General features: G+C 42.5%; 1 protein-coding gene across 1 annotated transcript; it reads right to left on the bottom strand.

Moving 5' to 3' along the window:
* Positions 1-449: 449 nt before the first annotated feature.
* cdk18 (cyclin dependent kinase 18) lies at positions 450-25,514 on the bottom strand (the record flags this gene model as incomplete). Its single annotated transcript, XM_080728409.1, has 15 exons — positions 450-484; positions 1,314-1,391; positions 1,967-2,057; positions 2,151-2,193; positions 4,691-4,796; positions 5,905-6,002; positions 7,355-7,475; positions 8,185-8,308; positions 9,091-9,153; positions 9,262-9,356; positions 10,040-10,154; positions 12,862-12,918; positions 13,677-13,802; positions 15,398-15,531; positions 25,397-25,514. The coding sequence occupies 15 exons, from the start codon at positions 25,512-25,514 to the stop codon at positions 450-452; spliced, it is 1,404 nt and encodes a 467-aa protein (XP_080584535.1).
* Positions 25,515-26,865: the final 1,351 nt, after the last annotated feature.

The raw sequence follows: 26,865 nt of genomic DNA, 5'->3' as shown, positions 1-26,865 counted from the left end.
TTTCTAAACCGAGGCAGGAAGATAATTATTGTGACTGTGACTATAGCTTGGCAGTATGTCTTTTTATTGTACCGTAGCTTACTCGTGTGTGTGTGTGTGTGTGTGTGTGTGTGTGTGTGTGTGTGTGTGTGTGTGTGTGTGTGTGTGTGTGTGTGTAGTTGGAGATCTCTGAGAAATGTCTGAAGTGCAGTGCAAGTTCTTCCTCAGAAGCACCCTACGTGTCACCATGCGCTGTTGCCATGGAAACGGCCGACCGTGCGCGTACAAGTACGTGGGTGCGTGCATGCACGTTTGTGCGTGCACAGACACACAAGTGCGCGAGTGCAAGGAGGATATTGTCCGTTGAGCGAGTCTCATTGGCCACGGCGCTAGGGTCTTCACAGGGAGTTCTCTTCATCAACCTCTCTCTCTCTCTTTCTCTCTCTCTCTCTCTCTCTTTCTCCGCTCCTCTAGAAGATGCTCTGTCTTCTGTTTTTTCCTCGACCTGAGGCAGAGAGAAGGGTGAATGCTTTCATTAAAAAAATTAAAATCATAACAAAAAAATAAATATATATATATACAGTATATAAAGTCATACAGTATATTTATATAAATACTATATGTCTGTCATCTATTATATTACACATGTTTTCTATATTATGAAAGATGTCTATGTACCGATATAATACATTGAAGACATTTAGAATTAATTATACTATAGTTAAGATATAGTTATTATAATGCATAAATGCCCTTAATGCCCCTAATGTCCAATATATCTAGGGCCCTATCTCGCAAGGCCTTATCTATTATGCCTAATCTAATTAGGCATTTTTATATAATTGAAAAACCTCTTCAAGTGTAAAATTAGTTCAATCTCTAAAAATGCCAGATAATTTTAGATAGTTTATTCGTCATGCTCCCAGAGCAAGAGCCTTAAGGAAATTATTATTCGCTACCCTCTTTAAAAGTTCACCCCAAAATTACTTTTTTCTATCGATTACTTAACCGAGGCAGGAAGATAATTATTGTGACTGTGACTAGCTTGGCAGTATGTGTCTTACTCTTATGTATGTGTGTGTGTGTGTGTGTGTGTGTGTGTGTGTGTGTGTGTGTGTGTGTGTGTGTGTGTGTGTGTGTGTGTGTGTGTGTGTGTGTGTGTGTGTGTGTGTGTGTGACGAAAACGAAAAAGTATCCATGAATTCAAGTCTCCATGGGGTGAGTGAGTAATCGATAGGAAAAAGCGTATTTTTTGGCAGTTCTGTAAATCTTGAATTATATGTTGTCTTCAAATCGACGTTCTTTCCATTATGTTTGGAGAATGAGGTTTGTACCTGGTGGATGGAACAAAGAGCTGCGGTGTCCCGGGTCTTTCTGGAGTTGAATCTCTCGAAGAGAGAACACCGAGGCAGCTGTAGAAGGAGAAAAATCATCATGACTCATATGCTTAGTCAGTATTGTCTGAGGAGGAGGCAAGATGTGCTGTGTGTGTGTGTGTGTATGTGCAAGGGTGTCGCACCAAATTCTGGGCCCTGGGTACAAGGATTCACTCACTATCTTGTGCTTTAACTATTGAAAAATAGCAGATATACAAGCTCACAGTGCCACGCTGCGAGCTTGTAGATCTGCTATTTTTGAAAAATCGTGAAATCTGTGCAAGTCTTTGAATATTTCAAATCCTTTTAAGGTTTTTTGAAAAACCTATGTTCTATGTCAATGGTGCTCAAACCTTTTCATGTGAAGGACCCCCAAAATGAATGTATTTGGCCACGGGCCCCCATCTCAAAATATTTAGTTCCAGGGACACCCCCAGAATCAAAGTTTGAGTAACAAATGTTCGCGTAAAAAATACATAGGCTATATTCAAAGATTTGCACACATTTTCACGACTTTTCAAAAATAACAGATCTACTGTCTACAAGCACTGTGAGCTTGTATATCTGCTATTTTTCAATAGCTTAAGTAAAAAATAATCAAGGTCACTCACTGTCTGCCAGACTATGAATGCTCTCTCCCAGGCTCAGGAAGTAGGAGTGTCGGAGAGCTGTTTCAGAAGAGATTCTCCTCCTGCTGTCATACTGCAATCACAACACAACAGCTCTCTGATTACAGCATTCGACAAAACAGCAGTGATTCACAAGCTGCTGCTGTGCTGATTCCTGGTCTATTACCTGAAGTAGAGCTGACAGTAGTTCTATTCCCTCTGTGTCCAACCTGTTGGGAGACAAAATGGGTCAATTATGGTTGTATTGTATTATGAGGTTGCATGAGGCATTCACCAGCTGAATAATGTAGCTTAATCTAGCATAGATGTGTTAGTAATTTGACACTGCCATTCTAGTGCCCTGTGTAAGGTCTACAATTAATCAAAATCATTGATAGAGCTAGCATCTCATGACCAACAGTAAACGATTTAAAGTGAAATAAAACAATAAAAAGGTACCTTTTGGCACTTTATAGTTACAGTTTGGTCTGGTGCTAGAAGAAAATACCATTTAAAAGTATCCAGGGTGCACAAATGAAATGTGAAAAATGTGTCAAAAGGCCTGATTTACACGAGAAGCTAACGGCTGCAGCCTGCGGGAAGTCTGCAGATGCGGGTCTGAAGAACCGGGTCGGCAGACCCCATACTACTTGACTTTACTGCCCCCTAGTGATTCGGTGACTGTGCAGACATTGTAGTCACTTGGACAGGGCGTTTATCGTGGGCTTGCCCAGGCATTACGGCCTGGGCATAAATATAACGATTGCATTCACCACGGCTTCGTAACTCGCGCGGCGCTCCGCCGGCTGCGCGGCCCTGGCCCGCTCTGCGCGGGCACTCGCGCCGTCCGCTGGCCTTCGCGCCGCTTGCAATGTCGTGGACAATCGAGCGGCTCCGCCTGGAGCTAAGGCTGCCACTGGGAGCAGTAGAGAGGTTGACCTGGGTCTGCAGACCTGTTTGCAGACCCAGGTCTCGCAGACGCCTTCCTGCAGACCTGTTTGCAGACCCAGGTCTCGCAGACGCCTTCCCGCAGGCTGCAGCCGTTACTACTTGATTTACACTGCAGCCAAATCCAGCCTGAATCAGATCTGTGACACATCCAGAGTGGAATCTGATTGGTTTCATATGACCATGTGACCAGTTATACAAATCAGATTCCAGTCTGGATGTGACACAGATCTGATTCGGGCTGGATTTGGCTGCAGTGTAAATCTGGCCTTTAAGGGAGGGCTAGGGGAAAGGCCAAAATCAGTAGGAGCCATAATCTGGGGAACACAGTGAATTATATGGTAATCCAGCCAGTAGTTTAAGAAATGTTGTTAGAGACAAAAACGGTAGACAGACAGGCAGGTACATTACGAACTTAAGTGACTGGATAATCTCTGGGGGTTTTTTTCCACTTACACATAGAATGTTATATTTTGATGCAGGTGATTATAGCTGAATCATTTCAAATGGTCTGGGCATACCTTTCTTACTGTTATGAGTACGTTGTTCTCCATATTCCTGTGGGTGTCTTTGAACAACCAACTGCACACACCCCGTATATGCTGTCTGTTATTGAGCTGGCCAGTAAATGGTTGGAAACAACACCTCGCTTTCTTTGTTGCGATCCATAGAGGTATAATTCAATAGAGGTATTATATTGTGATCTGACAGACACTCCAGGGCGAGTGACTTCTTACTGTAAATAACCACCAGTAAATATTCCCTATCCTTCATATACATAATAATGGGACTGGGGTATGGAAATGAAAGAAAATAGGCTAAATATAGCTAAACTACAGCTTTTTTGTTATTATCGTGAAAGCACTGTCCATCATCAGTGACTAATACACGTATTAGTATTTCTGATGGTTATTGGTTATGTTATGTTTGTGATTATACTGTACATGTGTACAGGACAACAAATGATGCCTCCATCCCTATAAGACGCCCATCCCGCACATAATTTGAAATAGCTGGAAGCCTATTAATTCCTGCTGTCAGTTAATCAAAGGCTACGATTTTAATTAAATGTGTCATGCTTGTCGCGGTCTACCAGAGAGAAGGAGAGAGAATGACGTATTGTTGTGGCCTGTCTTATTAAAAAGCCAAAGCTATGATTCATAAGAGCGCTTTTTCCGTGGCTATGGTTGCAAGGTGACCAGGTGAATGCCCTGGAGGGGGGCAAGGCCAATAATGTCTGGTGTGCCCTCTTATTCCTGTCTCTCTCCTCCAGGCAAGTGCACACATAGACTTCAAAGGGGGCTTGAGCCCCTGCCCTTTTATCAGTCTGTAAAAAGTGCCCTTTCCAGACCATGAATGCAGTTTTCACTATAGTGAAAGAAATGCAAATGCCCGCTTTCCATGCCATACCTGAAGGTATTGCCTTGCCTTGTCCAAACTCTCCTGAACTTGAATGCAGCATCTTGGTTGAAATCATGAAATGTGTAGAAATCAAGTATCGAAAATAGCAGACCTCCAAGCTCACAACGCGTCGCAGCGCGTTGTGAGCTTGGAGGTCTGCTATTTTCTATGTTTTCACCAAAATGCCTTTTTAGAAAGTTCAGCCCCTGCCTCTCTAACATTCTCTACACGTCCCTGCTCTCCTCTGTGTAATCCGATAACGAAAAAGCATGCGTACACACAGCAAAACACTTGTACCGCATTGTGAGCTTGTAGATCTGCTATTTTCTGTGTGTGATACTACACGCAAACCAAGTATAAATCAGGGGTTATAGTTACCTTGGCACATGATTGATGAGTGCTTGAGATCTGTACAGTGGGAACAGATAAGACCTGAACTCTTCATTACTGCTGATGCCTGACCAAGTGTCCTCTGTCGGAGTCCCTGAAACACAGAGAAGGAAGAATGAAATGTAACGTAGCCTGTTCTAATATGACTAACTCTGTTATGACACCGAGCCAATACAATTAATGTTGTTCTTGTGCAGTGAAGTTCATTTGAAAGTAGTGAAACTAGTGAAAATAACAGATCTACAAGCTCACAACATGCCGCTTTTTTCTATTTTATTCATATCTTGGAATTGTTTTTAATCTATGAAAAGTTGTGATTGTTTTTGTTGGGGATAAAAAAAATCTTTTCAAATATATATACCGGTATATATATATATATATATATATTTGCAACCCACAAAAATGTAGTGTCGCGAACGGCAAATGGGTCCCAACTCCCAACCCACTGTTTGAGAAACAGTGATAGACCAGTGGTTCTTAAAGTGAGACTGAGGAGGGGATCTAAATTGACCCATACAAGACTCTAACTCTGACAGTGTACAAATGGAACCAAATTAACCTGTTAGTTAGGATTCATTTTGGTTCGTTAGAGACCTTGAAATGTGTAAGTTTGAGAAACAGTGATGTAGACAACCACAATGCCTCCTCTGATACACATGGGCTTTGTTCAGACCGCAGGCTGTAGGACTGACGGTGTCCACGCTGTTATTTGCAAGTGATCAGGTGAGATTTGTGCATTCAGCCATTGGCGAAAATAGCGACCAGTAGCGGAGAAAGCCACCACAGATGAATCAAACAATTGTCTCCACGGACCACGGTACTCTACTTCAGTGCAAGTACTACCCTGTACCACCTTGTCCTACCTAGGGTGTCATGGTTATGGAATGTTACTTCGAACATCTGTTTGCCTTTCATGCTTTGTAAACAAAAAAGGGCAGCTATGACAAATAACTTTATTTAACAATATTAAACAAATTGACTGACATATTTAATAATTTTAGACTTTCAAAATATCTTTAAAAAATTTGGAAATAGACGATCGACAAGTTACAAGCTGTGAGCGTGTAGATCTACTATAACTGCAATTTTTGAAAAATATTTGAAACATTATTCAACAACGATTATGCAAAAATAATTGCGATTAGGCGATCATGAAATAATTGTGACAGACAGAGTGTATGTCCTGGATGGTGGACACTTACCCATCAGTCTAAAGACCAGGTGGAGCTCCTCCTTCACAGTGGCGCCAGGAAACATGGGACGTCCTGTTGCCATTTCAAACAGTATACAACCCACACCCCTAGAAGAGGAAAGAGAAAGGTTCATGCTACCATAATTCCCTACATAAATCCTATTTGCACGAACGCAACCACACACGCACGACCTTCAAAGTGCTCATCAAAAGCATAACTATATTAAACTGCACACACAGTGCTATATTACTAGTAAGACAGACAGACAGAGATACGCGGACAAGATGTGCCGGTTTTCATGGTAAACTTGCGACCTACGGTCGCAATAAACTCCTACTGTACATATGAAGTGAGGACATGTCACTAAGCAGATTAAAAGAAAGTTAGCACATTTAATGGTGCTAATTGGAGAGTCACACGTTTTCTCACCAAGGCACAATTGCTAATGAGCAAAATGCTTATGTGCATACAGCCTTCTGCTGTATGATTAACGAGCTCGCTCACTGTTAATAAACTCATGCATTATACATGGATCTGTTCCTGTGTATCTGTGCATGTTTTTCATAGAAAACCTTCGTCACCCTCATCATTCCCCGACAGAGTGAGGTATTTGCAATTGTAACACCCAAGGTTCAAACTTGGGTGTCCATTGTAGGCAACCAAACTACAGCTCATCCTGCCTTAAAGTCGTTAAAGGGGCGCATTTAAGATCGAAAGTTTCCGGTTCGACTATGATGAAGGGGAAGGTGAGGCTATAACCGTACACCTTGGCCTACAACTCTTGAACAGTCCATACGTAGGTCATAGACTACAGCAGTGGTTCCCAAACCTTAGAAGAGAAAACAGATCTACAAGCTCACAACACTGCGCAAGTTTTCTTTTTTCTTTTCTTTTTTCCAAATACTTTTTAAAAACTTGGAATTGTGGGGTGCCCGCTGGCCTACTGGTCTGGGCGCATACCACTTAGGCATTGCCACATAGGCAGGGATGCCTGGCGGCGTCGCTGGTTTGATTCCCGATCCGGACGATCTTTGAAGCGTCACTCCCCATCTCTCCCCCCATTTCCTGTCAGTCTACTGTCCTATCAATTAAGGCATAAAATCCCCAAAACAAATCTTAAAAAATATTTTGGTGGGTCCCCAGATAATTAACTTAATGTGCAACATTAAGTTAAGTGTATATCACATTTCTAAGGTGACAATTTAAGGATTTTTTAATACTTCTAAAATGACAAATTAAACATTGTCAAATATTAGAGAGAAATTGTGAAAATAGCAGATCTACATGCTCACAACGCCTCGCAACGTGAGGCGTTGTGAGCATGTAGATCTGCTATTTTCACAATAGAACCGTGTTGTATGAAATGATTGTAGGGTGGGGGGTCCCCAGTCCAAATTATGATTATTTTGGGGGTCGCGGCCCGAAAAGGTTGAGAACCCCTGGACTACAGCACACTCACCACATGTCGATGGGTGTGGAGTATTCTGTGGAGCCCAGCAGCACATCGGGGGGGCGGTACCACAGAGTCACCACCTCGTTGGAGTAGGTCTTAGTGGGGACTGACTTGGCCCGTGCCAGACCTGGACAACACAACAACGTCACTATTATAAGAACATAGGCTGATATCTGTCTCTGTGATGCTTCAACGTTTTTCAGCCCTTAGTCGAGAGAGAGATGAAGCAGGGACCCCCACAACCCATAGATACCATATACTGTAGTTTTATCGTTTGACGTCACAATCATCTTGGATTCATGTAAATTTGTGTTTTCAGATATTTAAACACTTGAACCGTCACTACTTAATAAACTTGACCTTTCACTCTGTACTTAGTCTGCTCTTTTCCAAACCTCTTTGCCGAAAATAGCAGATCTAAAAGCTCACAACACCTCGCAGCGCGAGGCGTTGTGAGCTTGTAGATCTGCTATTTTTGGCTAAGGTTCTCAGAATAAGGACACTAGGGTTCACGTGGTTAATATAAAAAAGGTTTTGGAGGACCCCCCTGTTGAAGACCCTTGGGTTAGAGCATTAAAATCGATTTTGCACAGTTTATCCATCCGATTTTTCATATTCCATCTTGATTGGCTAATTCCTATAATTTCAACAAAATTCAACATCTTCCGACATAGGACCTGACTGCCAGTCTGCACTAGTCTGAACTCTGAAGTAGTCTGTTTGGTGGAGAGCCAACTTTAGAGTGTGAGCCTGCCTACCTGTGTGCGTTTGTGTGTGTGCGTGCTTGCGTGCGTGCATGCATGTATGCGGTTGTGCGTGCGAGCATACTTCCCTACCAAAGTCAGCCAGCTTGAGCTCTCCCTTCTCGTTGATGAGGAGATTTTGTGGCTTGAGGTCTCTGTGCAGAATCTTTCTCTTATGACAGTAGGACAGACCTCGCAGCAGCTGGAACATAAAGATCTACAGAGAGAAGCAGTGGCGTAAAGCAGTGGTTCTCAACCACTGGTCCGGGGACCACCAGTGGTCCTTGAGGGGGTTCCAGGGGGTCCCCAGCTAAATTCTGGAGAGCTGGACCCTCTGGAATGATGGTCCCTTATATATCTTTAGCTCCTGAGAGAGTAAAATGAACGGGTCCATTTGGTTTCATTTTACCCAAGAGTTAAATTATTGTTAAACATCTGCATTACTTAATTTATAAGAAGTCTACACAATTAGAGAATGTAGAATAATTGCTACTTGATCAATGTCGCCCTGTTATCTCTCCTATGGCACCAACATCAATACAGAATGGAATTTTTGACAAAATCTTATCCAAAATCTTATTCTAAGTCTTGGGTCTGAGACGTTAAATCTCATCAAATAGTGGTCTGCGGCTCAAATGCCGAATAAATAACGGACCTTGATATGAAAAGAGTTGAAAACCACTGGTGTAAAGTATCCAAGTACATTTATTCAAGTAGCCTACTAAAGTGACCCATACTTGTTGGGTGTAGACAACTAAAGTATATACTACAAAACAAATGTAACCGCCAGCTGCTTCTTTTCACCTGTCTGTGAGGAGTATAGGGACTTTAAGCAAGGACAGTGAGAGATTATATATCTAATATAGATATATAGATAGATAGATATGTGATGGGCAAGAAGGAACTTTTACCCCTGTCTGGACTTGCGTTGCTCATTTTATGAATAAAATGTACACTGTGTTTTAAGAAGAAGATTCATTTTTTATTTGTTATGCTCACCTTGACGTTGTTCATGCTCATGAGATTTCCACAGTTGTCCAAGTACTGTTTGAGGTCACTGTCCTAGGAAAGACATAGCAATAGGATTAGCTGTCAGGTATTTACTACTGCATATGCACTGAAGTAAAACAATGTTCTACCTGTCAGTGTATATGGACTTGACTTACTCACCAGATACTCAAAGACCAGAGTGAGGGAACGCTCTGTGTGAATGATGTCATGGAGTGTGACAATGTTCGCATGCTTCAGGTTCTTGAGTAGAGACACTAAGCAGACATACAGAGGGCAGGCATTGTCTTTATTTCGCTAGACACATTAACAAGGACACAGTGAAGAGGAGACATGGGAGGAAGTCACTGGTGGGATAAGACTCCATCCTACGTAGACGCTAAGGGTGTATCAGTAGGTCTTACCTACTCAAACTCAGCCTATTTACAGTCTAGTGGTTCTCAAATATTTTCATGTCAAAAGACCCCCAAATTGAACTTTATTTGTCTGTGGGCTCTCATCTGAAAATATTTTGCGCCAGGGAAAAAAAAAAGATGTGTTAAAAACAATGTCAGAATTATTCAATTTTTATTTTCACACTTTTTTCAAATAAAAGATTTACAAATGACCTGTTATTATTATTTTTTTTTTTTGCTGGTCCTATTTTTCAAATTGAAGTTCAATGTTTTTGTAAAATATAATCTGTAGCAACATACAGTTACAGGAGTTCTCCTCCAGTAACATGACCCCTTATCTTTCACTTAAAGAGCACATCTACCTTTCTACACAAAGACTACAAGTATTAGTGAGAGGTAGAAGAAGACAACACTTATGGACTACCAGCACTTGAGGTCATCACTATAGTATACACCCCAGACCTAATGAAGAATAGCACGTCTGGTTTTGACAGCTTTTGTGTGTGTGTGCGCGTGCGTGCGTGTGCGTGCGTTGGCGTGCGTACCCTCTCTGATAGCGGTGCAGGGTGCTCCCTCATCGTGCTCCAGACGAATCTCCTTCAGTGCCACCAGGTTCTCAGTCAGTTTGCTCCGCCCTTTGAACACTGTGGCGTACGTCCCCTACAAACACACAGACACGCACGCACAACCATGCTGTATGTGTGCGGGCATAGCATACGCATATGCATGCACATGTACACAAAACCAGGGTCGCATTCTGATAATCTTTGACTGAATGTTGTGAAAGGAGTTGACACGGCTTGCTGTTAAACCATTCTTATGCCACAAGGCATGTCTGCTTCAATAAATGTATGACTTAATAACCAGCAGCACGTTTGTCCTCTGAATGTGACCTGGGCCTGGTAGAAACAGGAAATAAGATTGCCTAATTCAGGGGTCTTCAACGTTTTCAGGCCAAGGACCCCTTAGAGAGATGAAGCAGGGACCCCCACAACCTTTTCATAGATTCCATATAGTTTCATTGTTTGACAGCACAATCATCAGTGTGTTTTGGATTCATGTCAATTTGTGTTTTCAGATATTTAACCACTTGAACTGTCAATACTTAATACATTTGACCTTTCACTCTGTACTACTAGTCTGCTCTTTCCCCCCTTTTTGCCTAAAATAGCCGATCTACAAGCTCACAACGCCTCGCAATAGATCTGCTATATTTGGCTAGTGGTTAATATAAAAAGGAGAAAAAACATTTCTATCACACAAAGATTTGGAGGATACTCTGAGGATACTGTGTACTGTACCTGTTAGGTATTCATAACAGGCCTTTTTACAAGCCTGTTTATTTAGGGGCAAAATACATCTCTTGCTCTCTTTTACCTTAGGAAGTCTCAGGTTATCCTGAGTCTACTAACTGTTCCCAGAGTTAAAATAAAACAGGAGGAAGCATAAAACACAAGGAATCATTTAGGCATTATGCTACACATATATAGCTGGAACAAACTTACGTAAGATTTGAGGCTTGCAACAACCCTGAATAACTTTACATCCAGGCTAAAGGCTTATGAAATCCTGTATTCATTTATTTTTGCATCTTGCTGTGCCACCAGAGAACAAAACACTAAAGTCGCTGATAATTTCATTCACGATGTTAATTCTTTAATCTACAAGCAGCATCACCATAAAGATTCCTACACATTTTAAACTCATCTTCAGGGGTTGAGTAGAAAATTCAATAATAGATCAGCAAGAGAATAGATGGAACTAGTGTGTAGAAGTACACACTGGTTCCATCTACAATTTGTAATCGGATTAACATTATCTTCTTCCATGTAATGCTTTACTGCGTAACACTGGGAGAGGTAGAGCTTCTAAAGCCACAAGCCGCAAGCTATGTCGGTAGAATATAAAATTAGCTCTTTCATAGTCATCATTCCACCGCCATGCCCAATAGCTGATGCTGTGCCTTGTGACTGTGGCCAATGCAGAGAGCGTCTGTTACTAATCGCTAAGACTCTTAAGACATAAAGAAAAAACCCACTGCATTACTTCTCTGGAGAGATCTATGATCATTTTGCTGGTGTCTAAGTGGGTGATGAGATTTGAAAGGCATCTGCATTCAGTCCTCCAGGGACATGCTGGGCCCCTGATTCAGCCCAGGAAAAAGAGTTGGAGAGGCCCTCATTGCGCGCTATAGAGAGAGATCTCTCTCTATAGCGCTGCTGCTACTCAAAGATTTGCCATTTCAGATCATGACAAGTGACAAGCCAGTGGGCCAATTACATGAGTTATATTTCGTCGTTGTCGGGTGGAAACCTTGTATGTCCAAAACCGCTTGTTTTGTATTTATCATTTTAAAAATGATTTTAACTAGTGAAAACAGCCGATCTACAAGCACACAACGCCAGGGGTTGTGTGCTTGTAGATCTGCTGTTTTCACTACTTTTGTGCAAACAGTTAAATGTTTTACTTTTGTGCAAACAGTTTATTTCCGGCCGTTCGGGAGTTGTCCCGCTTTTCCCAATGGCCAGCACGTCCCTGCAGTCCTCTCACAGCAGCTGCACTGAGCAGAGTATCACCCATCTAAGGTGGACTGTTTCAACAATCTTGCCAGCAGAACTGATTCAAGGAAAATAATATTAATATCGTCACTGTCGGGCAGAAACCTTGTATCTCCAAGTTTCAAATTTGTCATTTCTTTTTGCAAAGTAAAGCACTGCTTCATCATACAAGGCCATCGCACAAAAGTAGTGAAAACAGCTGATCTGCAAGCACACAACGCCTCGCGATGCAAGGCATTGTGTGCTTGTAGATCGGCTGTTTTCACTTAGATTTTGGATTTTTAGGTTAGGTTTTTTTTTTAGGTCGTTGTCGTTGTTCCACTCGACAACGACGATATACAGTATGGCTGTATTTAGTCAAATTCAAGTACAGAGTCTTAAGCCATGCTGTCTGTTCTGTTACTTGATTTAACAGCCGTTTAGCCTCTCAGACTAGACTAGACTCACACTGCTCCTGCTAAGTCAAAGTTACATGGACGGACAAGCGTGTCAATGGTCAAATTCAATCACTACACTGCTCCTTTCTGGCCTCAAGTTACTGCTGGCCTGCTGTTGTGCCATGGACACTCATCACTGGATTGTCATTGCTTACAATGGTTAATGCTTACAGTAGATATACAGTACACCACTGTGGACCAGTTGGTCCACAGTGTACAAGGATTGTGCAATCCTTGTACAAAGAATGCAGCCAATCTCGACAGCAAGGACATTTTACAGTGTGTAATTCAGTGGCTGTCATTCCAGATGGCTGACAGCCTGGATTTGGTAAAAAAAACATTGTGTATGCACTCTATGTGACAGACACGTACCTCACCCAGTTTGCCCAGCTTTACGTATGTCTCCAATTTCCCAAAACCTATGTCAGACTGGAGAGAAAAATAAATACAAATGTCAGCTTCCTGCCATCCAGCCTTATGGTTGTCTTGTCTGATACAGCCATGCATTCAAACAAAATGAAATATGTCTATAGCAATAACAGCATTATGTATATATTTCCGTAGCATTATTGTTAACAAACTACAATGCTGTAAATAAAAGGAAGACAATATGCCTGTAAACATTAGGCTATTTTAACTTGGTTTCCTGTAGGCCTATTTGATTTTTTTGTTTGTGAATTATATTACCACACTGTTCCAAAGTTTAAAGAGTCATGAAACCCAAAATCACCTTTTCTATAAATATATATTATATCAATGAGTTACTTGTGATAGGGAGCAGTGATATGGTTCAATTTGCCCATAGGCTTGTGGATTCAGAGCTTTCTGCTGTCTCTGTAGCTATTTCTGTGTTCTTCCAGTTTCTGTGTAGAAAAGAAATATTTGGCGCCACTCATTACATATTTGCTCTCGGCGTACCATTAGTTCGGCGTGAGGTGGCTTATACAACTGCAGATAACCACTCCTACATTTTAGAAACCACTCCTACATTTTAGATTTCTTTTCATATTCTGAATTCTGATAAAAACTAATAAAGAGGCGGGGTTTCTCGCTCCTTAAAGGGGACAGTGTGGAAGGGGCTTTGGAACAGTCAAACGTGTAAACCTATACAGTATGACTACACCTCTGTCTGCATGTGGACAATTATTGTACACAGGCCTACTGTATACTGTATAATTGCCACTGACCAGTGAGGCACGCCGAGACATGCGGCTGAGAGGTTTGCCGGGTGGAGAGTCCTCACTCTCCAGCTGTAGCTTCTTGAGGAACTCGGAAGGCAGACGGATGTCCATGGGCATGTGCTTACTGACATCCTATGTGCAACAAACAACACAATGTTAGCTTATACTTAAGCTTGGTATCTTGCTCTGTTTGAGGTATATGGGAGGCGTGACATAACTGACATTTTAAGAACAAGCAATACCCTACCCAACCTTTATTGTTCAGCCATTGCAAATTAAATCTAAAGAATTTCCGTTGGTTGGAAATATTGTTTGTCCAAAGCAGTTAATTTTCAGGAAATGGAAAAAAGGACATGTCTTCCCATGGATCCAATAGTGCTTGTGAATAATAACACGTAATACTCTTAATTGGCAAAATACAAAACCCACAGACAGACTTGAAACTAGTTTCAATCTCTCTATTTTGGGGATCTTAGTTTTGATCAAAGTACTGATCTAACAAAAGTTGCCAATAGACCTTTGCAACTTACATCACTATGATGAATTACAGATTTATTTTGAGGGTTAATATGCCTTTATTTTGTGGCATCTGCAATCTGTCTTTTCTAAGTACCACATTTTTCCAGCGTGACTGAATAACACTTCCAAGATACACTCAACTGTCTGAGACTTTGGGCCATGTGGAGCATGAGAAAGACAGAGAAGTGATTCATGATCTTTCCACAGGGACATTTTTAGAAAAGACGGAACAGTGAACTCTCGGTGTGTCTTGAGCATTAGGATGGTGAGGGGAGTAAAATGGAGGAGCACCCCCTCATCCCATTCACCTGCCAGTTGGGAGGAGGAGGACAGGACTTGTTTTAATGGATGTGACCTGGCAATGTATTTTTATCTTATTGTGTTGCCTTTCTTCTTTGTGTTGGTTTTCAAAACTAAATCTACCTAACTTAATTCTCTTTTTTTCCTTTTTTTCTGTTTCCAGAGTGTTTTTCCAGATGTGTACTTTGATGATTCATGATAAATACAAACTATATATAAAAGAAGTACTATCAACCTTTTGTTTGCAGAATCACCTTGCTTTAATGTTTTACACCATGGGGTGACCAACTTGTATCTTGTGAGTGGCAATTCACATAAAATTATGTTTATTATACATTTCAATTGCCTACGTTTATCAGTATCCTACTGCTTACACGTGTGAGCCACGAATAGACTGAACCCACTGACATTTTCACAAACCAATCATACCTGGGAAGTGAGAGAGAGAGAGAGAGAGAGAGAGAGAGAGAGAGAGAGAGAGAGAGAGACAGAGAGAGAGTGTGTGTGTGTGTGTGTGTGTGTGTGTGTGTGTGTGTGTGTGTGTGTGTGTGTGTGTGTGTGTGTGTGTGTGTGTGTGTGTGTGTGTGTGTGTGTGTGTGTGTGGGTTGTGCCCGCACGCACGCGAGCGCGCATGCGTGTATGCCAATAACTCTGCAGTCAGGCTAGCTTTGTCTTGTTTTTTACAACTTATAGCAGCTACTTTTTCAATACATAATGTATTTATGTACAAATCTTAGATTTCTTTCCTCCTCTTGACCTGTTTCTTCCTGTTCTTCTCCTTTACTTGCTTCCCCTCTCTCTGCCCCCCTATTCAGAACAATGCTAATGATTGAGCTTGCACAAAGCAAATTAATGGGTACACACGCACGCACATACGCACACACACCATACCCCAAACAACCATTCACCTGCATGGAGAAGCGCCTATGCTGGGCCTTGCTGCGGTAGTGGAGAGAGGGGGAGTGGGCCCCTGGAGTAGCTGGTTCAGGGCTCACTGGACTGGCATCCTGAGACGGAGGGCACAGCGTGTCTGGAGTCAGGCCTAGGGGACACATACATACACACACAAAGAGGAACCGAAGTCCCAGTCAGCAAGTCACCTTACAGGTTTAAAGCTGGGTGAAATTCCTTTTTTCATGCGTGATATTGCAATAGTCCATGAGAAGAGAGAGGCTTGAGGTAGAATGAGAAATCGTCACTGTAGGGCAGAAACCACGTATCTCCAAGTTTCAAATTATGTATGTTTTTTCGTAAAGTAAGGCCCTGCTTCATAATACAAGACTGTTGCACAAAACTAGTGAAAATAGCCGATCTACAAGCACACAACGCATTGCACCTTAATTGAGGCATTGTGTGATAAATCCAAAACAAACGTTTTGTATATATTAGGGCTGTCTTCTAAAATTCGACGAATCGACAAGTTTTAAGCCCCCGGAATCGACGCCAATTGTTGGAGTCGAGCCGTCAAAAATATATAATTTTTTATCACACCAGTTACTGTGGTGTAGTATGAGAGCGCTGGACTGGACAGTCATGTACTTCTTATTTAGTCCATCTTACTTCCTACTACTTAAATAAAAACAGTTCACGTGACTTGAAAGTTGCCTTGATCATATTACAGGGAGCTCTTATTTTGAAGTTAACCGCTTTGAGAGGAAATGTGTCGACATGTTGTTATTCTACTTGTTTGAGCTGACCAAGAAGCAGCAGCGCGATGCGCTTTCACTTTCACTCACTGCAGCTGCACTGTGGTGGTGGTCTCTGTGGTGGAGTAGAGGACTTCTTAAAAAGTTTTAGATTAAGCCAATTTGCTTGCATTGCGATGCAGCCGTGTGCCATTCTGCATCGACGCAGTGATGTTACATAATTGTACCTTTAGCCTACGCTTGTTGTTGTTTTTCCTCCTGAAGGAACGGGGCTAAATCGTTAGCATGCTAGCGCTTTAGCCCCGTTCCTTTAGCCTTGGAGAAGCATAAAATCATTACAATAAGGCAGTTTTCAAAGCAGAGAATCCACCAATCATATGTGGTTTACAACAGCTGTTGTACCGGGCGCTACTTTCTATCAATGCGTCGCGTCTCCACTCCAGTCACTAAAGCACCACTTGATTTGTTTAAGTTGAATTAATTAATTAATTAATTAATTAAATACATAGATTCTGTATTCACTGTATGGCATATCTGTTTAGGCTAAAGGTTAATACAGGACTTTATACGTCAACGTACTGTATTCACATTGTTTATTGTTTGTTTTTATTGTTTGGCAAAATAAAAGTGCTATTAATATCCTCCAGTGTGCTTGTATTTATGTTAGTTAACTAAGGTAATAAAAGCACAAGCACGTTGTTTTCATAGTTGCCCTTTGGCAATTCAATCTATACTATAATTTTGCGAATGTCTGAGTGAGTGAGTGAGTGTCTGTCTGTCTGTCACAGCGTTTCTCCTCGGTGGCTGGAGCAATTGATCTGAAATCGCATCACCATCAGCATATGAACACACCTGACATAACTGTGAAGCCCGTTTGTCACTTTCACAAATCGTATGCTGTATATTAGCATTTTTATGGTGTATCTATATCTATTTAGCCTACAGTACCTTTTGTGACCACACATGTTAAGGGAGGGGCGCTGTTGTTCAGGCCATGCACAATCACACACAAACCCACACACACACACACACACACACACACACACACACACACACGGGGGGGGGGGGGGGGAGTGTGTGTGTGTGCAGGCGGGCAGGCAGGCGGGCGGGGGTGGGGGGGGGGGGGGTTCTGGCCCTGTTACAGATGTTGTCCAAAAATCATGCAGATCGGTACACAGTATCTCTGTAGCCGTTAAATGGAACGGGTATTTCTTACATTGATGCTCCTACATATTAGCATGCAAGCACCAGTTAAAGTTACTTTCCATCCCTCATATACTGTGTGCACAGTGCACATCCCATAACCCACACACTGCACATCATTTCGGAGCTCATATCTTTGAACGGGTAAGGGCTAGTATAAATAAAGAAGACCTTTGCAACTCTACAAATTCCTCCAATCTAAATTAGCTTCTGAACTGGAATGGCTTACAGCAGAAAAAGATCGACAAATCGCCAAGTGGCTCATTATCATACCTATAACTAGAGTTGTTCTTTTTTCCCCAAGACACCCTAAGTTGCAGGCACTCGCCCTCCTAAGTTGAAAGAATGTGTAATTGAATGTCATTCAGTGTAGCCTGTGTATTGGCCTCTTGTTCAAAGTCTGATTCAATCGGTCCTTACTTCAGTCCGTGGTTGATTCAATCGGTCCTTACTCAGTCATTGGTTGTCCTTGTCATGTTTTGAGCGTGTGCACACATCATGGTTCAAGCAACAGAGCAAGACACGTAACCCTCAACTGCTCCCCCATGGCAGCCACTACCCCTATTACATAGGATGTGTGTCTTCTGCAGACCGCAGAAGACACATGATAATGTGAATTCACGTGTCCGGGTTTTGTTTACCAGGCTACTGTAAATGCAGAGGACAAACTAGAAAGAAGTGTGGTTGCCGTGACGTGGGTCACACTTGCAAGTATATCTGTAACATACTGTGTCAGTCTCATGTGGTCTATGTCAGACATCTATGATGTCAGTCATCTCCATATTTGGGAAAAGTTATTTATTCACAAATACATTTATCTGAATTAAACTATCTAATGTATCTGTTAACAAAATGCACAGAATCGATTCCCAATGAAGTCGGTCGATTTGACATAGACTATGGCCCAAGTGTGTGCCATCAAAACTGTGGGAGGAGTAGCGCGGCAAAAAAAAGTCTATCTGGGGGGGAAAGATGGATGGATGGATGGATGGAATAGTCAGACAAGTACTACTGTATAGTCTGCAGGGGCAACCACGCTAATTATGGGACTACATTATGTGCAAATACCTCAATAACAAAAAGGGGACACATTTTTATTTTTCAAGAGGAACGCATACACATCTGCATGTAATGACAGCCATCAGGAAAATGGCTTTCAGATACTTGCTCTCCTTTGCCTGGCCTCACAAAGCGCTGTACATGGGGATTAGTTATGGATGCTGTGATCAATTAATTTACTAACAACACTGCAGTGTTTCAATGTAGGCCAGAGGGCTGGGTGGCAGCAAGTGGGAGAGACCAGGCAGAGGGAACATAGATGTCCTTTGTACATGTGCTGTGAGGTGTTCATGCTTCTTTTGAGCACTAGCTGTTTAGTGCGAGTGCTTCAGCTGGGGTTTGATCCTCAATGGAGTGCGAGGGGCATTCTGGTCAGGTAGCTAGGTGACTGTGAGTTTGAAGTGGGCACGTGTGTCAGCGCTGTGCATGCTCTACTCTCCGTGCGTGCGTGCGTGCGTACGTGCGTGTAGATAGAATGTAATAGTTATATATCGTCACTGTCTGGCAGAAACCTCATATCACCAAGTTTCAGATTTCTACATTTTTTTCATAAAGTAAAGCCCTGCTCCATCACACAAGACTGTCGCACAAGACTAATGAAAATAGCAGATCTACGAGGCGCTGTGTGCTTGTAGATCGTCTGTTTTTACTATTTTAAATCATTTCTAAAGCGATAAATACAAAATGAACGGTTTTGGACATACGAGTTTTCCACCCGACAAGGACGATATACATTACGTGTGTGTGTGTGTGTGTGTGTGTGTGTGTGTGTGTGTGTGTGTGTGTGTGTGTGTGTGTGTGTGTGTGTGTGAGACATTCATTCCCCCCTGAGGGGTTTGATGTAGTAGAAAGCTAAGAGCTCTTTAAAGCCTGGTTTCCATGGTGACAAAACATGTCCGTCTTCAGCAAGGTCCCTATGTCTTTACTGTAGAATACCCCCAACACACACACACACACACACACACGCACACACACACACACACACACACACACACACACACACACACACACACACACACACACACACACACACACACACACACACACACACACACACACACACACACACACACACACACACACACACACACACACTCAATCCACAGGTGTCAGGAACAAGAAAGATATTGACTGGGAGAACATGGATAGAGGGAAAGTGGTGTAGACATCTCCAGTTGTAAACTAGCTGAATGCATTTAGTAGGTCACTCCAACACACACAGAAAGAGAGAGAGAGAGAGAGAGAGAGAGAGAGAGAGAGAGAGAGAGAGAGAGAGAGAGAGAGAGAGATGATAAAGAGCGGCATGATAAAAGGAGTCAGGCTCAGATCGGGATTTGTTGGATTCATCATTTGAATATCACAGCCGTCAGCTGTGACATATTCTTTGATCCCCTGATGGTAATTATGGTGAGAAAGCAGGCTTGAGCATGTGCTCACACAGGCACATGGCTGTGTGTGTGTGTGTGTGTGTGTGTGTGTGTGTGTGTGTGTGTGTGTGTGTGTGTGTGTGTGTGTGTGTGTGTGTGTGTGCGCGTGCATGCGTGTGCACGGGCATGCATGTGCGTGTGTGTGTGTGTGTGTGTGTGTGTGTGTGTGTGTGTGTGTGCACGGGCATGCATGTGCGTGTGTGTGTGTGTGTGTGTGTGTGTGTGTGTGTGTGTGTGTGTGTGTGTGTGTGTGTGTGTGTGTGTGTGATGGGATGCTGACAGAACCCTAGCTAAAAACCCCAGGACAAAAATCCACTCGTCCTAGACAATTTGCCCTGCTGGCCCCCAAACTGTGGAATAAACTCCCTGTTGCACTAAGAACAACAGACTCACTCCCTAGACTCCACAGGCCCATAGCATTGTAGCTCACCTACCCCCCAATGACCATACATGAAAGCTACTGTACATACCATTTTCTCTTAGGTTTTTATATAAAGCTTTTTTAGGCTGGACTCACACATATGCGTGAAACATCTTCTCCGTATCGTCTGAGAATGGAAACTGGGAACGCCGTACTAATGCATTGTCAACGGAAGGTTGTTTGGTTTTTTGTCGTTGCCGTGTCTCTAGCTCAACCACAGCAGTCTTTTGGCCAAGAGAAACGTCAACGACAAAACACCAAACAACCTTCCATTGACAATGCATTAGTACGGCGCCCCCAGTGGCCATTCTCAGACGATACGGAGAAGATGTTTCACACATATGTGTGTGACTAGGTGCTTGGTCTACCCATGTTATTGTTGATGTTGATGTACTGATGTTGCTTATTGTATTGATGTATTACCTTGCTTATTGTAAGTCGCTCTGGATCAAGCATTTAGCGTCTGCTAAATGCCTAAATTGTGTGTGTGTGTGTGTGTGTGTGTGTGTGTGTGTGTGTGTGTGTGTGTGTGTGTGTGTGTGTGTGTGTGTGTCGCGACGCTACTCACTCCACTGGCTTTTATTCTTCAATTTTGTTGATTTCCAATTACTTCTCAACACTTAACACAACAACATTTGCTAAATTCCGACGCCCCGAACCTGACCTAATCCTAAAATAGACCCTTAATAACTGACAACTGCCAACGAAATGTCCTCACTTTCCAGGATTCCCCAGATCTTGCTGTCTTTTTGAGGCAATTGTGTTCCTCACACGAGCACATGAGCGCGCGCACGCATGCACGCACACATACACAGACAGACAGAGAGGGGAGAGAGAAGGAATACTCTACTGTGCAGGGGTCTTTAACGTTTTCAGGCCAATAGGCAGGGCAAAGCGTGTAAAAACCTGATTAAAGGGTGCACCAAACTTTTCTGAATTGATTCTTATGTATTTTTTCCTGTAGAATCCATTTCTGCAATATACATTTTTATATCGCGCATAATTAATGAGATAATTAGCATTTATGACTAATTATGCTAATTATCTCAATACAATACAACAATATACTTTGCAGAAATGGATTGTACAGGAAAAAATACACAAGGATCAACTGAGAAAAGTTTGTTAAAGCCTTTTATCAAATTGTTATAGGTTTTTCCTGTTATTTCCCCTCATATGTCAAATATGCTTCAAATATGCTAATTAACTCATTAATGATGCACAATACAAAAATCTATATTGCAGAAATGGATTCTACAGGAAAAAATACATAAGAATCAACAGAGAAAAGTTTGGTAAACCCTTTTATCATTTTTTAAATAGGGTTTGTCCTGTCATTTCCACCCATGTTACAAATAATTTGACACATGGGCAGAAAGAACAGGAAAGAATTCATCAAAAATTTATAAAAGGGTTTACCAAACTTTTCTCAGTTGATTTCTATGTAATTCCTCCCGTAGAATCCATTTCTGCAAAGTATATTGTTGTATTGTGCATAATTAATGAGATAATTAGCATAATTAGTCATAAATGCTAATTATCTAATTAATTATGCGCGATATAAAAATGTATATTGCAGAAATGGATTCTACAGGAAAAAATACATAAGAATCAATTCAGAAAAGTTTGGTGCACCCTTTAATCAGGTTTTTACACGCTTTGCCCTGCCTACAAGGACCCCTTAGTTGAGAGAGAGATAAAGCAGGGACCCCCACAACCTCTTCATATCATCAGTGTATTTTGGTATCATGTTAATTTGTGTTTTCAGATATTTAACCACTTGAACCGTCAATAAACTTGACCTTTCACTCTGTACTTAGTCTGCTCTTTTTCCCCTCTACACCAAAGCTCTTTGCTGAAAATAGCCGCTCTACAAGCTCACAACGCCTCGCAGCGTGAGCTTTTAGATCTGCTATTTTTGGATAAAGTTCTCAGAATATGGATGCGCTGCGAGGCGTTAGGGTTATATAAAAAAATCGAACCTCTGTTCGAAGTGGAGCTGTGTGTGTGTGTGTGTGTGTGTTCATAGATCATGTGTACCGGTTTTTAAGACATTTGAAGAAAATATGTAGGAAAAGGAGCAAAAAGTGTGTTTTGGAGAAAATTCAAGATGGCGGAAAATCTATCCTGGCGCAAATGGGCGTGGCCTATATCACCTATATCACCTGGATTCCTATGTGACCCAAGGAATCCAGGGAAAAAATAATTTTAATTTTCCGACCTACGGTTCAACAGTTACAGGCCAAAACGTAAACTGGGCTGTTATAGCGCCACCATGAGGCCAAATGACACTATTATTTTTTATTTAATCCTTGAAATCATTATGAACCTCCTCTCCAAGTCTTGAAACTGTAGCCCCTATGGTTTGCGAGAGAAAAATAATTGAATGTGAGTTTTTGCGATTCCCATTATAAGTCAATGGGGAAAATTAATTCACTAATAAATTAATATCAATTAAACTATAGAACCTTTCTCTTAGCAAGTTACTAGCACACGATTCTCGAGTAAGCCGGTCGATTTGACATATGGCGCGAGTGTGTGGTGCAAAAACTGTGGGAGGAGTAGCGTGCCAAACTTTAGGCTACATACAGACACGGACGGACGGACGGACGGACGGACGGCCACACACACGGCCACGTATAGGGAGCTTGTGTTCCACACAGCTCCAAAAAATAAGAAATAGGGTAAATAATAGGGTAAATATAAAAAAGGAGAAAACAAAGTTTCTATCACACAACATTTGGAGGACCCCCTGTAGTAACTCTGAGGACCCCCTAGGGGTCCCGGCCCCCCTGTTGAAGACCCCTGCTCTACTGGAAACCTCTGGGTGTGAGATCTATTTCCAGATACTGCAGTGATAAGGGCTGAGCTGCAAGTCTCGTCTGTCTTCCATATGTTTCACACCTACTGTAGCTGCACACAATTCTCTCCTTCCCACTATCAACCTGCCCCTGCAGGGCTGAGAAGACGAACATGGATGAACATGTACCTAATGACAGGGCCACTAGATGGAGATTAACGGTGCCTTCTAACAGCGGGCTACGGTCGTCCGTATTTCCCAGAAGTGCGTTATTTGTCAATGGGAGCCGGCAACTACTGGCGATAGCAGGTGATGAGGTGACGTCGCCCAAAAACATGATAATAATGTAACTTTTGGACCACATCGGCCATGATGCATGCACACGCTCAAAACATGACGAGGACAACCAATGACTGAGTCAGAACCGATTGAATCAGACTTTGAACGAGAGGCCAATACACAGGCTACACTGAATGACATTCAATTACACATTCTTTCGACTGAGTGTGTCTTCTACTGTACCTCTAGTTAGAGGTATGATAATGAGCCACTTGGTGATTTGTTTATCTTTTTCTGCTGTAAGCCATTCTAGTTCAGAAGCTAATTTAAGGGTTCTGGCAACTACTTGCAAGGAGAATGAGAATGAAAACTGATGGAAAATAATTTCTGCAAAATTAGTTTCAGCCTATGGCCTTCATCAGTGTCATGAAGAGGGGGCAGGTTCCCAGGACACACACATGCACGCACACACAGACGCACCGTGCCCAGTATTTTTGTGCTTGGCATTTGTGATACCTTATCGGATTTAAGTTGTCTTACTTGATTATCCAAGAAGTACAGTAGCTTGTCTTTTGTTTATCTGCATGAATGCACGTGCGAGAAATGCTTCTGTACATTTGTGCATGCTTGTGTGTGTGCATGCGTGCTAGGAAGAACACTCTTCTCCCGCATGTGTGTGTCTACCGTGTGTGTTTGTATTGTAAGCAAAAAGGTATGTACTGTATGTGCAGTCCCGAGGGATCGCTGGTGACTTCACTGTGATCAGCGAACCGTGGCTGATTGACATTTATTTTCTCAGAGAGTTTGATGCAGCTGCTCACGGACTTAAATAGACACAACACCACCCGGGGAATCCAAGCCGATAAGTCTGCTGTTACACGGAGCTAATCTCACCTGAGGATCACACAGCTACCTCTGTCTCTCTCATTTCCTCGCCTCGTTAATGAGCTGCAGATGTACTGCCGCTGTGCTGAACCAGTAATAGGAGTGTACAGGAAGATAAAGTGTGAGACCACACATAGTTAGAGATGACATATTTTGACATCGGGCTCAATTATGTAAGTACATAAAGGCAATGAGGCTATTCACATGGTGTGATTCGGAATAAACTTTCTTCATTAGCACTTGGTTGTCAGTCGTGCTGGTGGAGTAATCCCTCAAGCATCGCCACTGCCAGAGCCAGGCTGATGCAGTGGACTGCATTGGTAAAGCTAGTTCTGGTCCATCGCGTCACCTCCCGGTGACGCTCTGACAGACCCGTTGGCAAATGAATAGACCACGTTTTCTCAGCCCCAACCAGCGCTCAACTTCAGTCAAAATAAATAAAACTACTTCACTACTCACCAAACCAAAGGTAGTTTTGCATTATTGAAAGTCTATTCTCCGCGGTGGTGAACCTCCCAGCACCCCACCCAATCTGCAAAATACACTATTTTTGGCATGAAATAAAGTGCATCCACCTCGACCGCCGCTTATTTCCGGGTTGTGAACCATTGTATCTGCGGTGGCCGCTGGGTGGCTCGAGGTGGGTGTGTTTTATTTAATGACAAAAATAACGTATTTTACAGAGTAGGTGGGGTGCTGAGAGGTGGGGTGCTGGCGATTTTAGAGCCAGTGGCGACCAGGCTGAGGGTAACCTTGCGTCATCAGGCTTTCTCGGGGGAAAGCCTGGTGATCGTTTACAACGGGCTGTTTGATCCTGTCTAGGTGGAAACCACAAGCAGAAGAATCGGCGTCGCTTCGTTTTGGTTCCACCCATTTGTTTCCCCAATCCCTATTAAAATGCTCGAGTAGTTTAGTGTAGTCTTGCCAGTCGCTACGAGTTGGACTAAAAAATGCATAGGCCTATACTGTACCAAACGGATTTTCCAAAAGCAAAAGTACGCCTCATCAAGGGGTTTATTAGGTAGGCCCTAAAAGTATGTCCTTGAGCGCCAAATTGTAGTCCTTTGAGGACTACAACATGACGTAGAGTGGTTTCCGCTCCCGACTGGATCAAACCCTGAAAAGTTAAGAGATCCCATTCCCAGGCTAGAATGAGGGGACTGGTTCTGGTTCTCGCTGGTTCTTACCTTGAGTATGTCGGATGTTTAACTGATTTATCTGCTCCGTGAACTCATTCTCCTCTATGGTTTCAGTGCGGGGAACAGATAGAGAGAAACGCCTCTTAAAGTTCTTCATCTTGTTCATTGTGTTGAGAAGCCTGGTGTGAGAGAAGAGAGAGAGAGAGAGGATAAAATGAATTGTCAGAACTCGATCTACAGGCTAGTAGTCACGACTCACAACGTCATGATCAGATGACATATATACCCACCCACAAGTCCTATATACTATACAATATGCAACCAGTCTCAGCGTCGAAGATGAAACATCACCTTGAAGAAACCAAATGATTTCTTAGCCACACGCCCTCAAACATGTTTTAAAAATAAAGTTAGCTTTGAGTGTAGAACATGATAAAAAAGACGCATTCAATAAGAGTCATAAGGCTGAGGAGTGAGGAATCATCCCCAGGGACACAGCACCAGCCTCATCACGTAGCCAACCGCATGCCTTCAGCCGAAACAACAAACAGCGCGCAGGGTGGGTGTGCGCTGGTGTTCCTCTGCATGGTGACAGCCATCCCTGCCATCCCATAATGAGGCAGAGAACAGCGAGGCATAACCTGATGAATGTTAGAAAGCACTCAACTGCTCAAATAGATGACAAAAAAAAAAGACATCACAGACACCGCTGTTTATTACTTCAATCATTCTCCCGCTCCGTGCCAATTGCTATGTGTGTGTGTGTGTGTGTGTGTGTGTGTGTGTGTGTGTGTGTGTGTGTGTGTGTGTGTGTGTGTGTGTGTGTGTGTGTGTGCATGTGCGTGTGTGTGTGTGTGTGTGTGAGAGAGAGAGAGCCCCTCTCACTCTCTCCTCATTGCTGTCAGCCTGTCACTGCTATTATGGAAGCAAACAGTGGCTTTCCTAATCACAAACAAGTAAACAAACCCTTAATCTCCATTTAATTTCAAATCTCCCAAACTTGCCGCTTCTGTAGCTTTTCTACGTTCTTCTTGATCTCTCTTACAGAACAGACAGATGAATAATAATAAATCATTTGTCTCCAAAGAGGAACACACCGTTCTGAGACTGTTCTCTGCTGCCAAAACTTCTCTTTTCAGCCCACATCCTCCTCCTGCACATAATACTTGTAAAATGCAGTGGATAAGTGCTTCAATTAAATGCTCAAAATCCTAAAGTTGTAACCGAAAGATGATGATAGTATAGTACACAGTAAACCCTATATACAGAATCCCATTAAAATGTACTTCTTTTCAGGCAATCCTGAAATATCAAACAAATCGTTTTCCCCCCATGGTTTGTATTTTTATGCTTCTCTGTGCACCGTAAATCACAGCTGTGGTTCCAACATAAAACAGACCAACGTGTTCGTCACATGCACTAGTCAATTTCCATTGTTGGTAAATAGGTAGCAATCATTTTGTACTCACCCCCCCCCCTCCCCTCCCCTCTCCTCTCCTCTCCTCTCCTCCCCTCTC

Source organism: Nannobrachium achirus, assembly GCF_963921795.1.
Source record: "Nannobrachium achirus genome assembly, chromosome: 6".
Taxonomy (NCBI): Eukaryota; Metazoa; Chordata; class Actinopteri; order Myctophiformes; family Myctophidae; genus Nannobrachium; species Nannobrachium achirus.
Note: the sequence above shows the minus strand (reverse complement) of the source record. Positions and strands in the feature narration are given on the sequence as shown.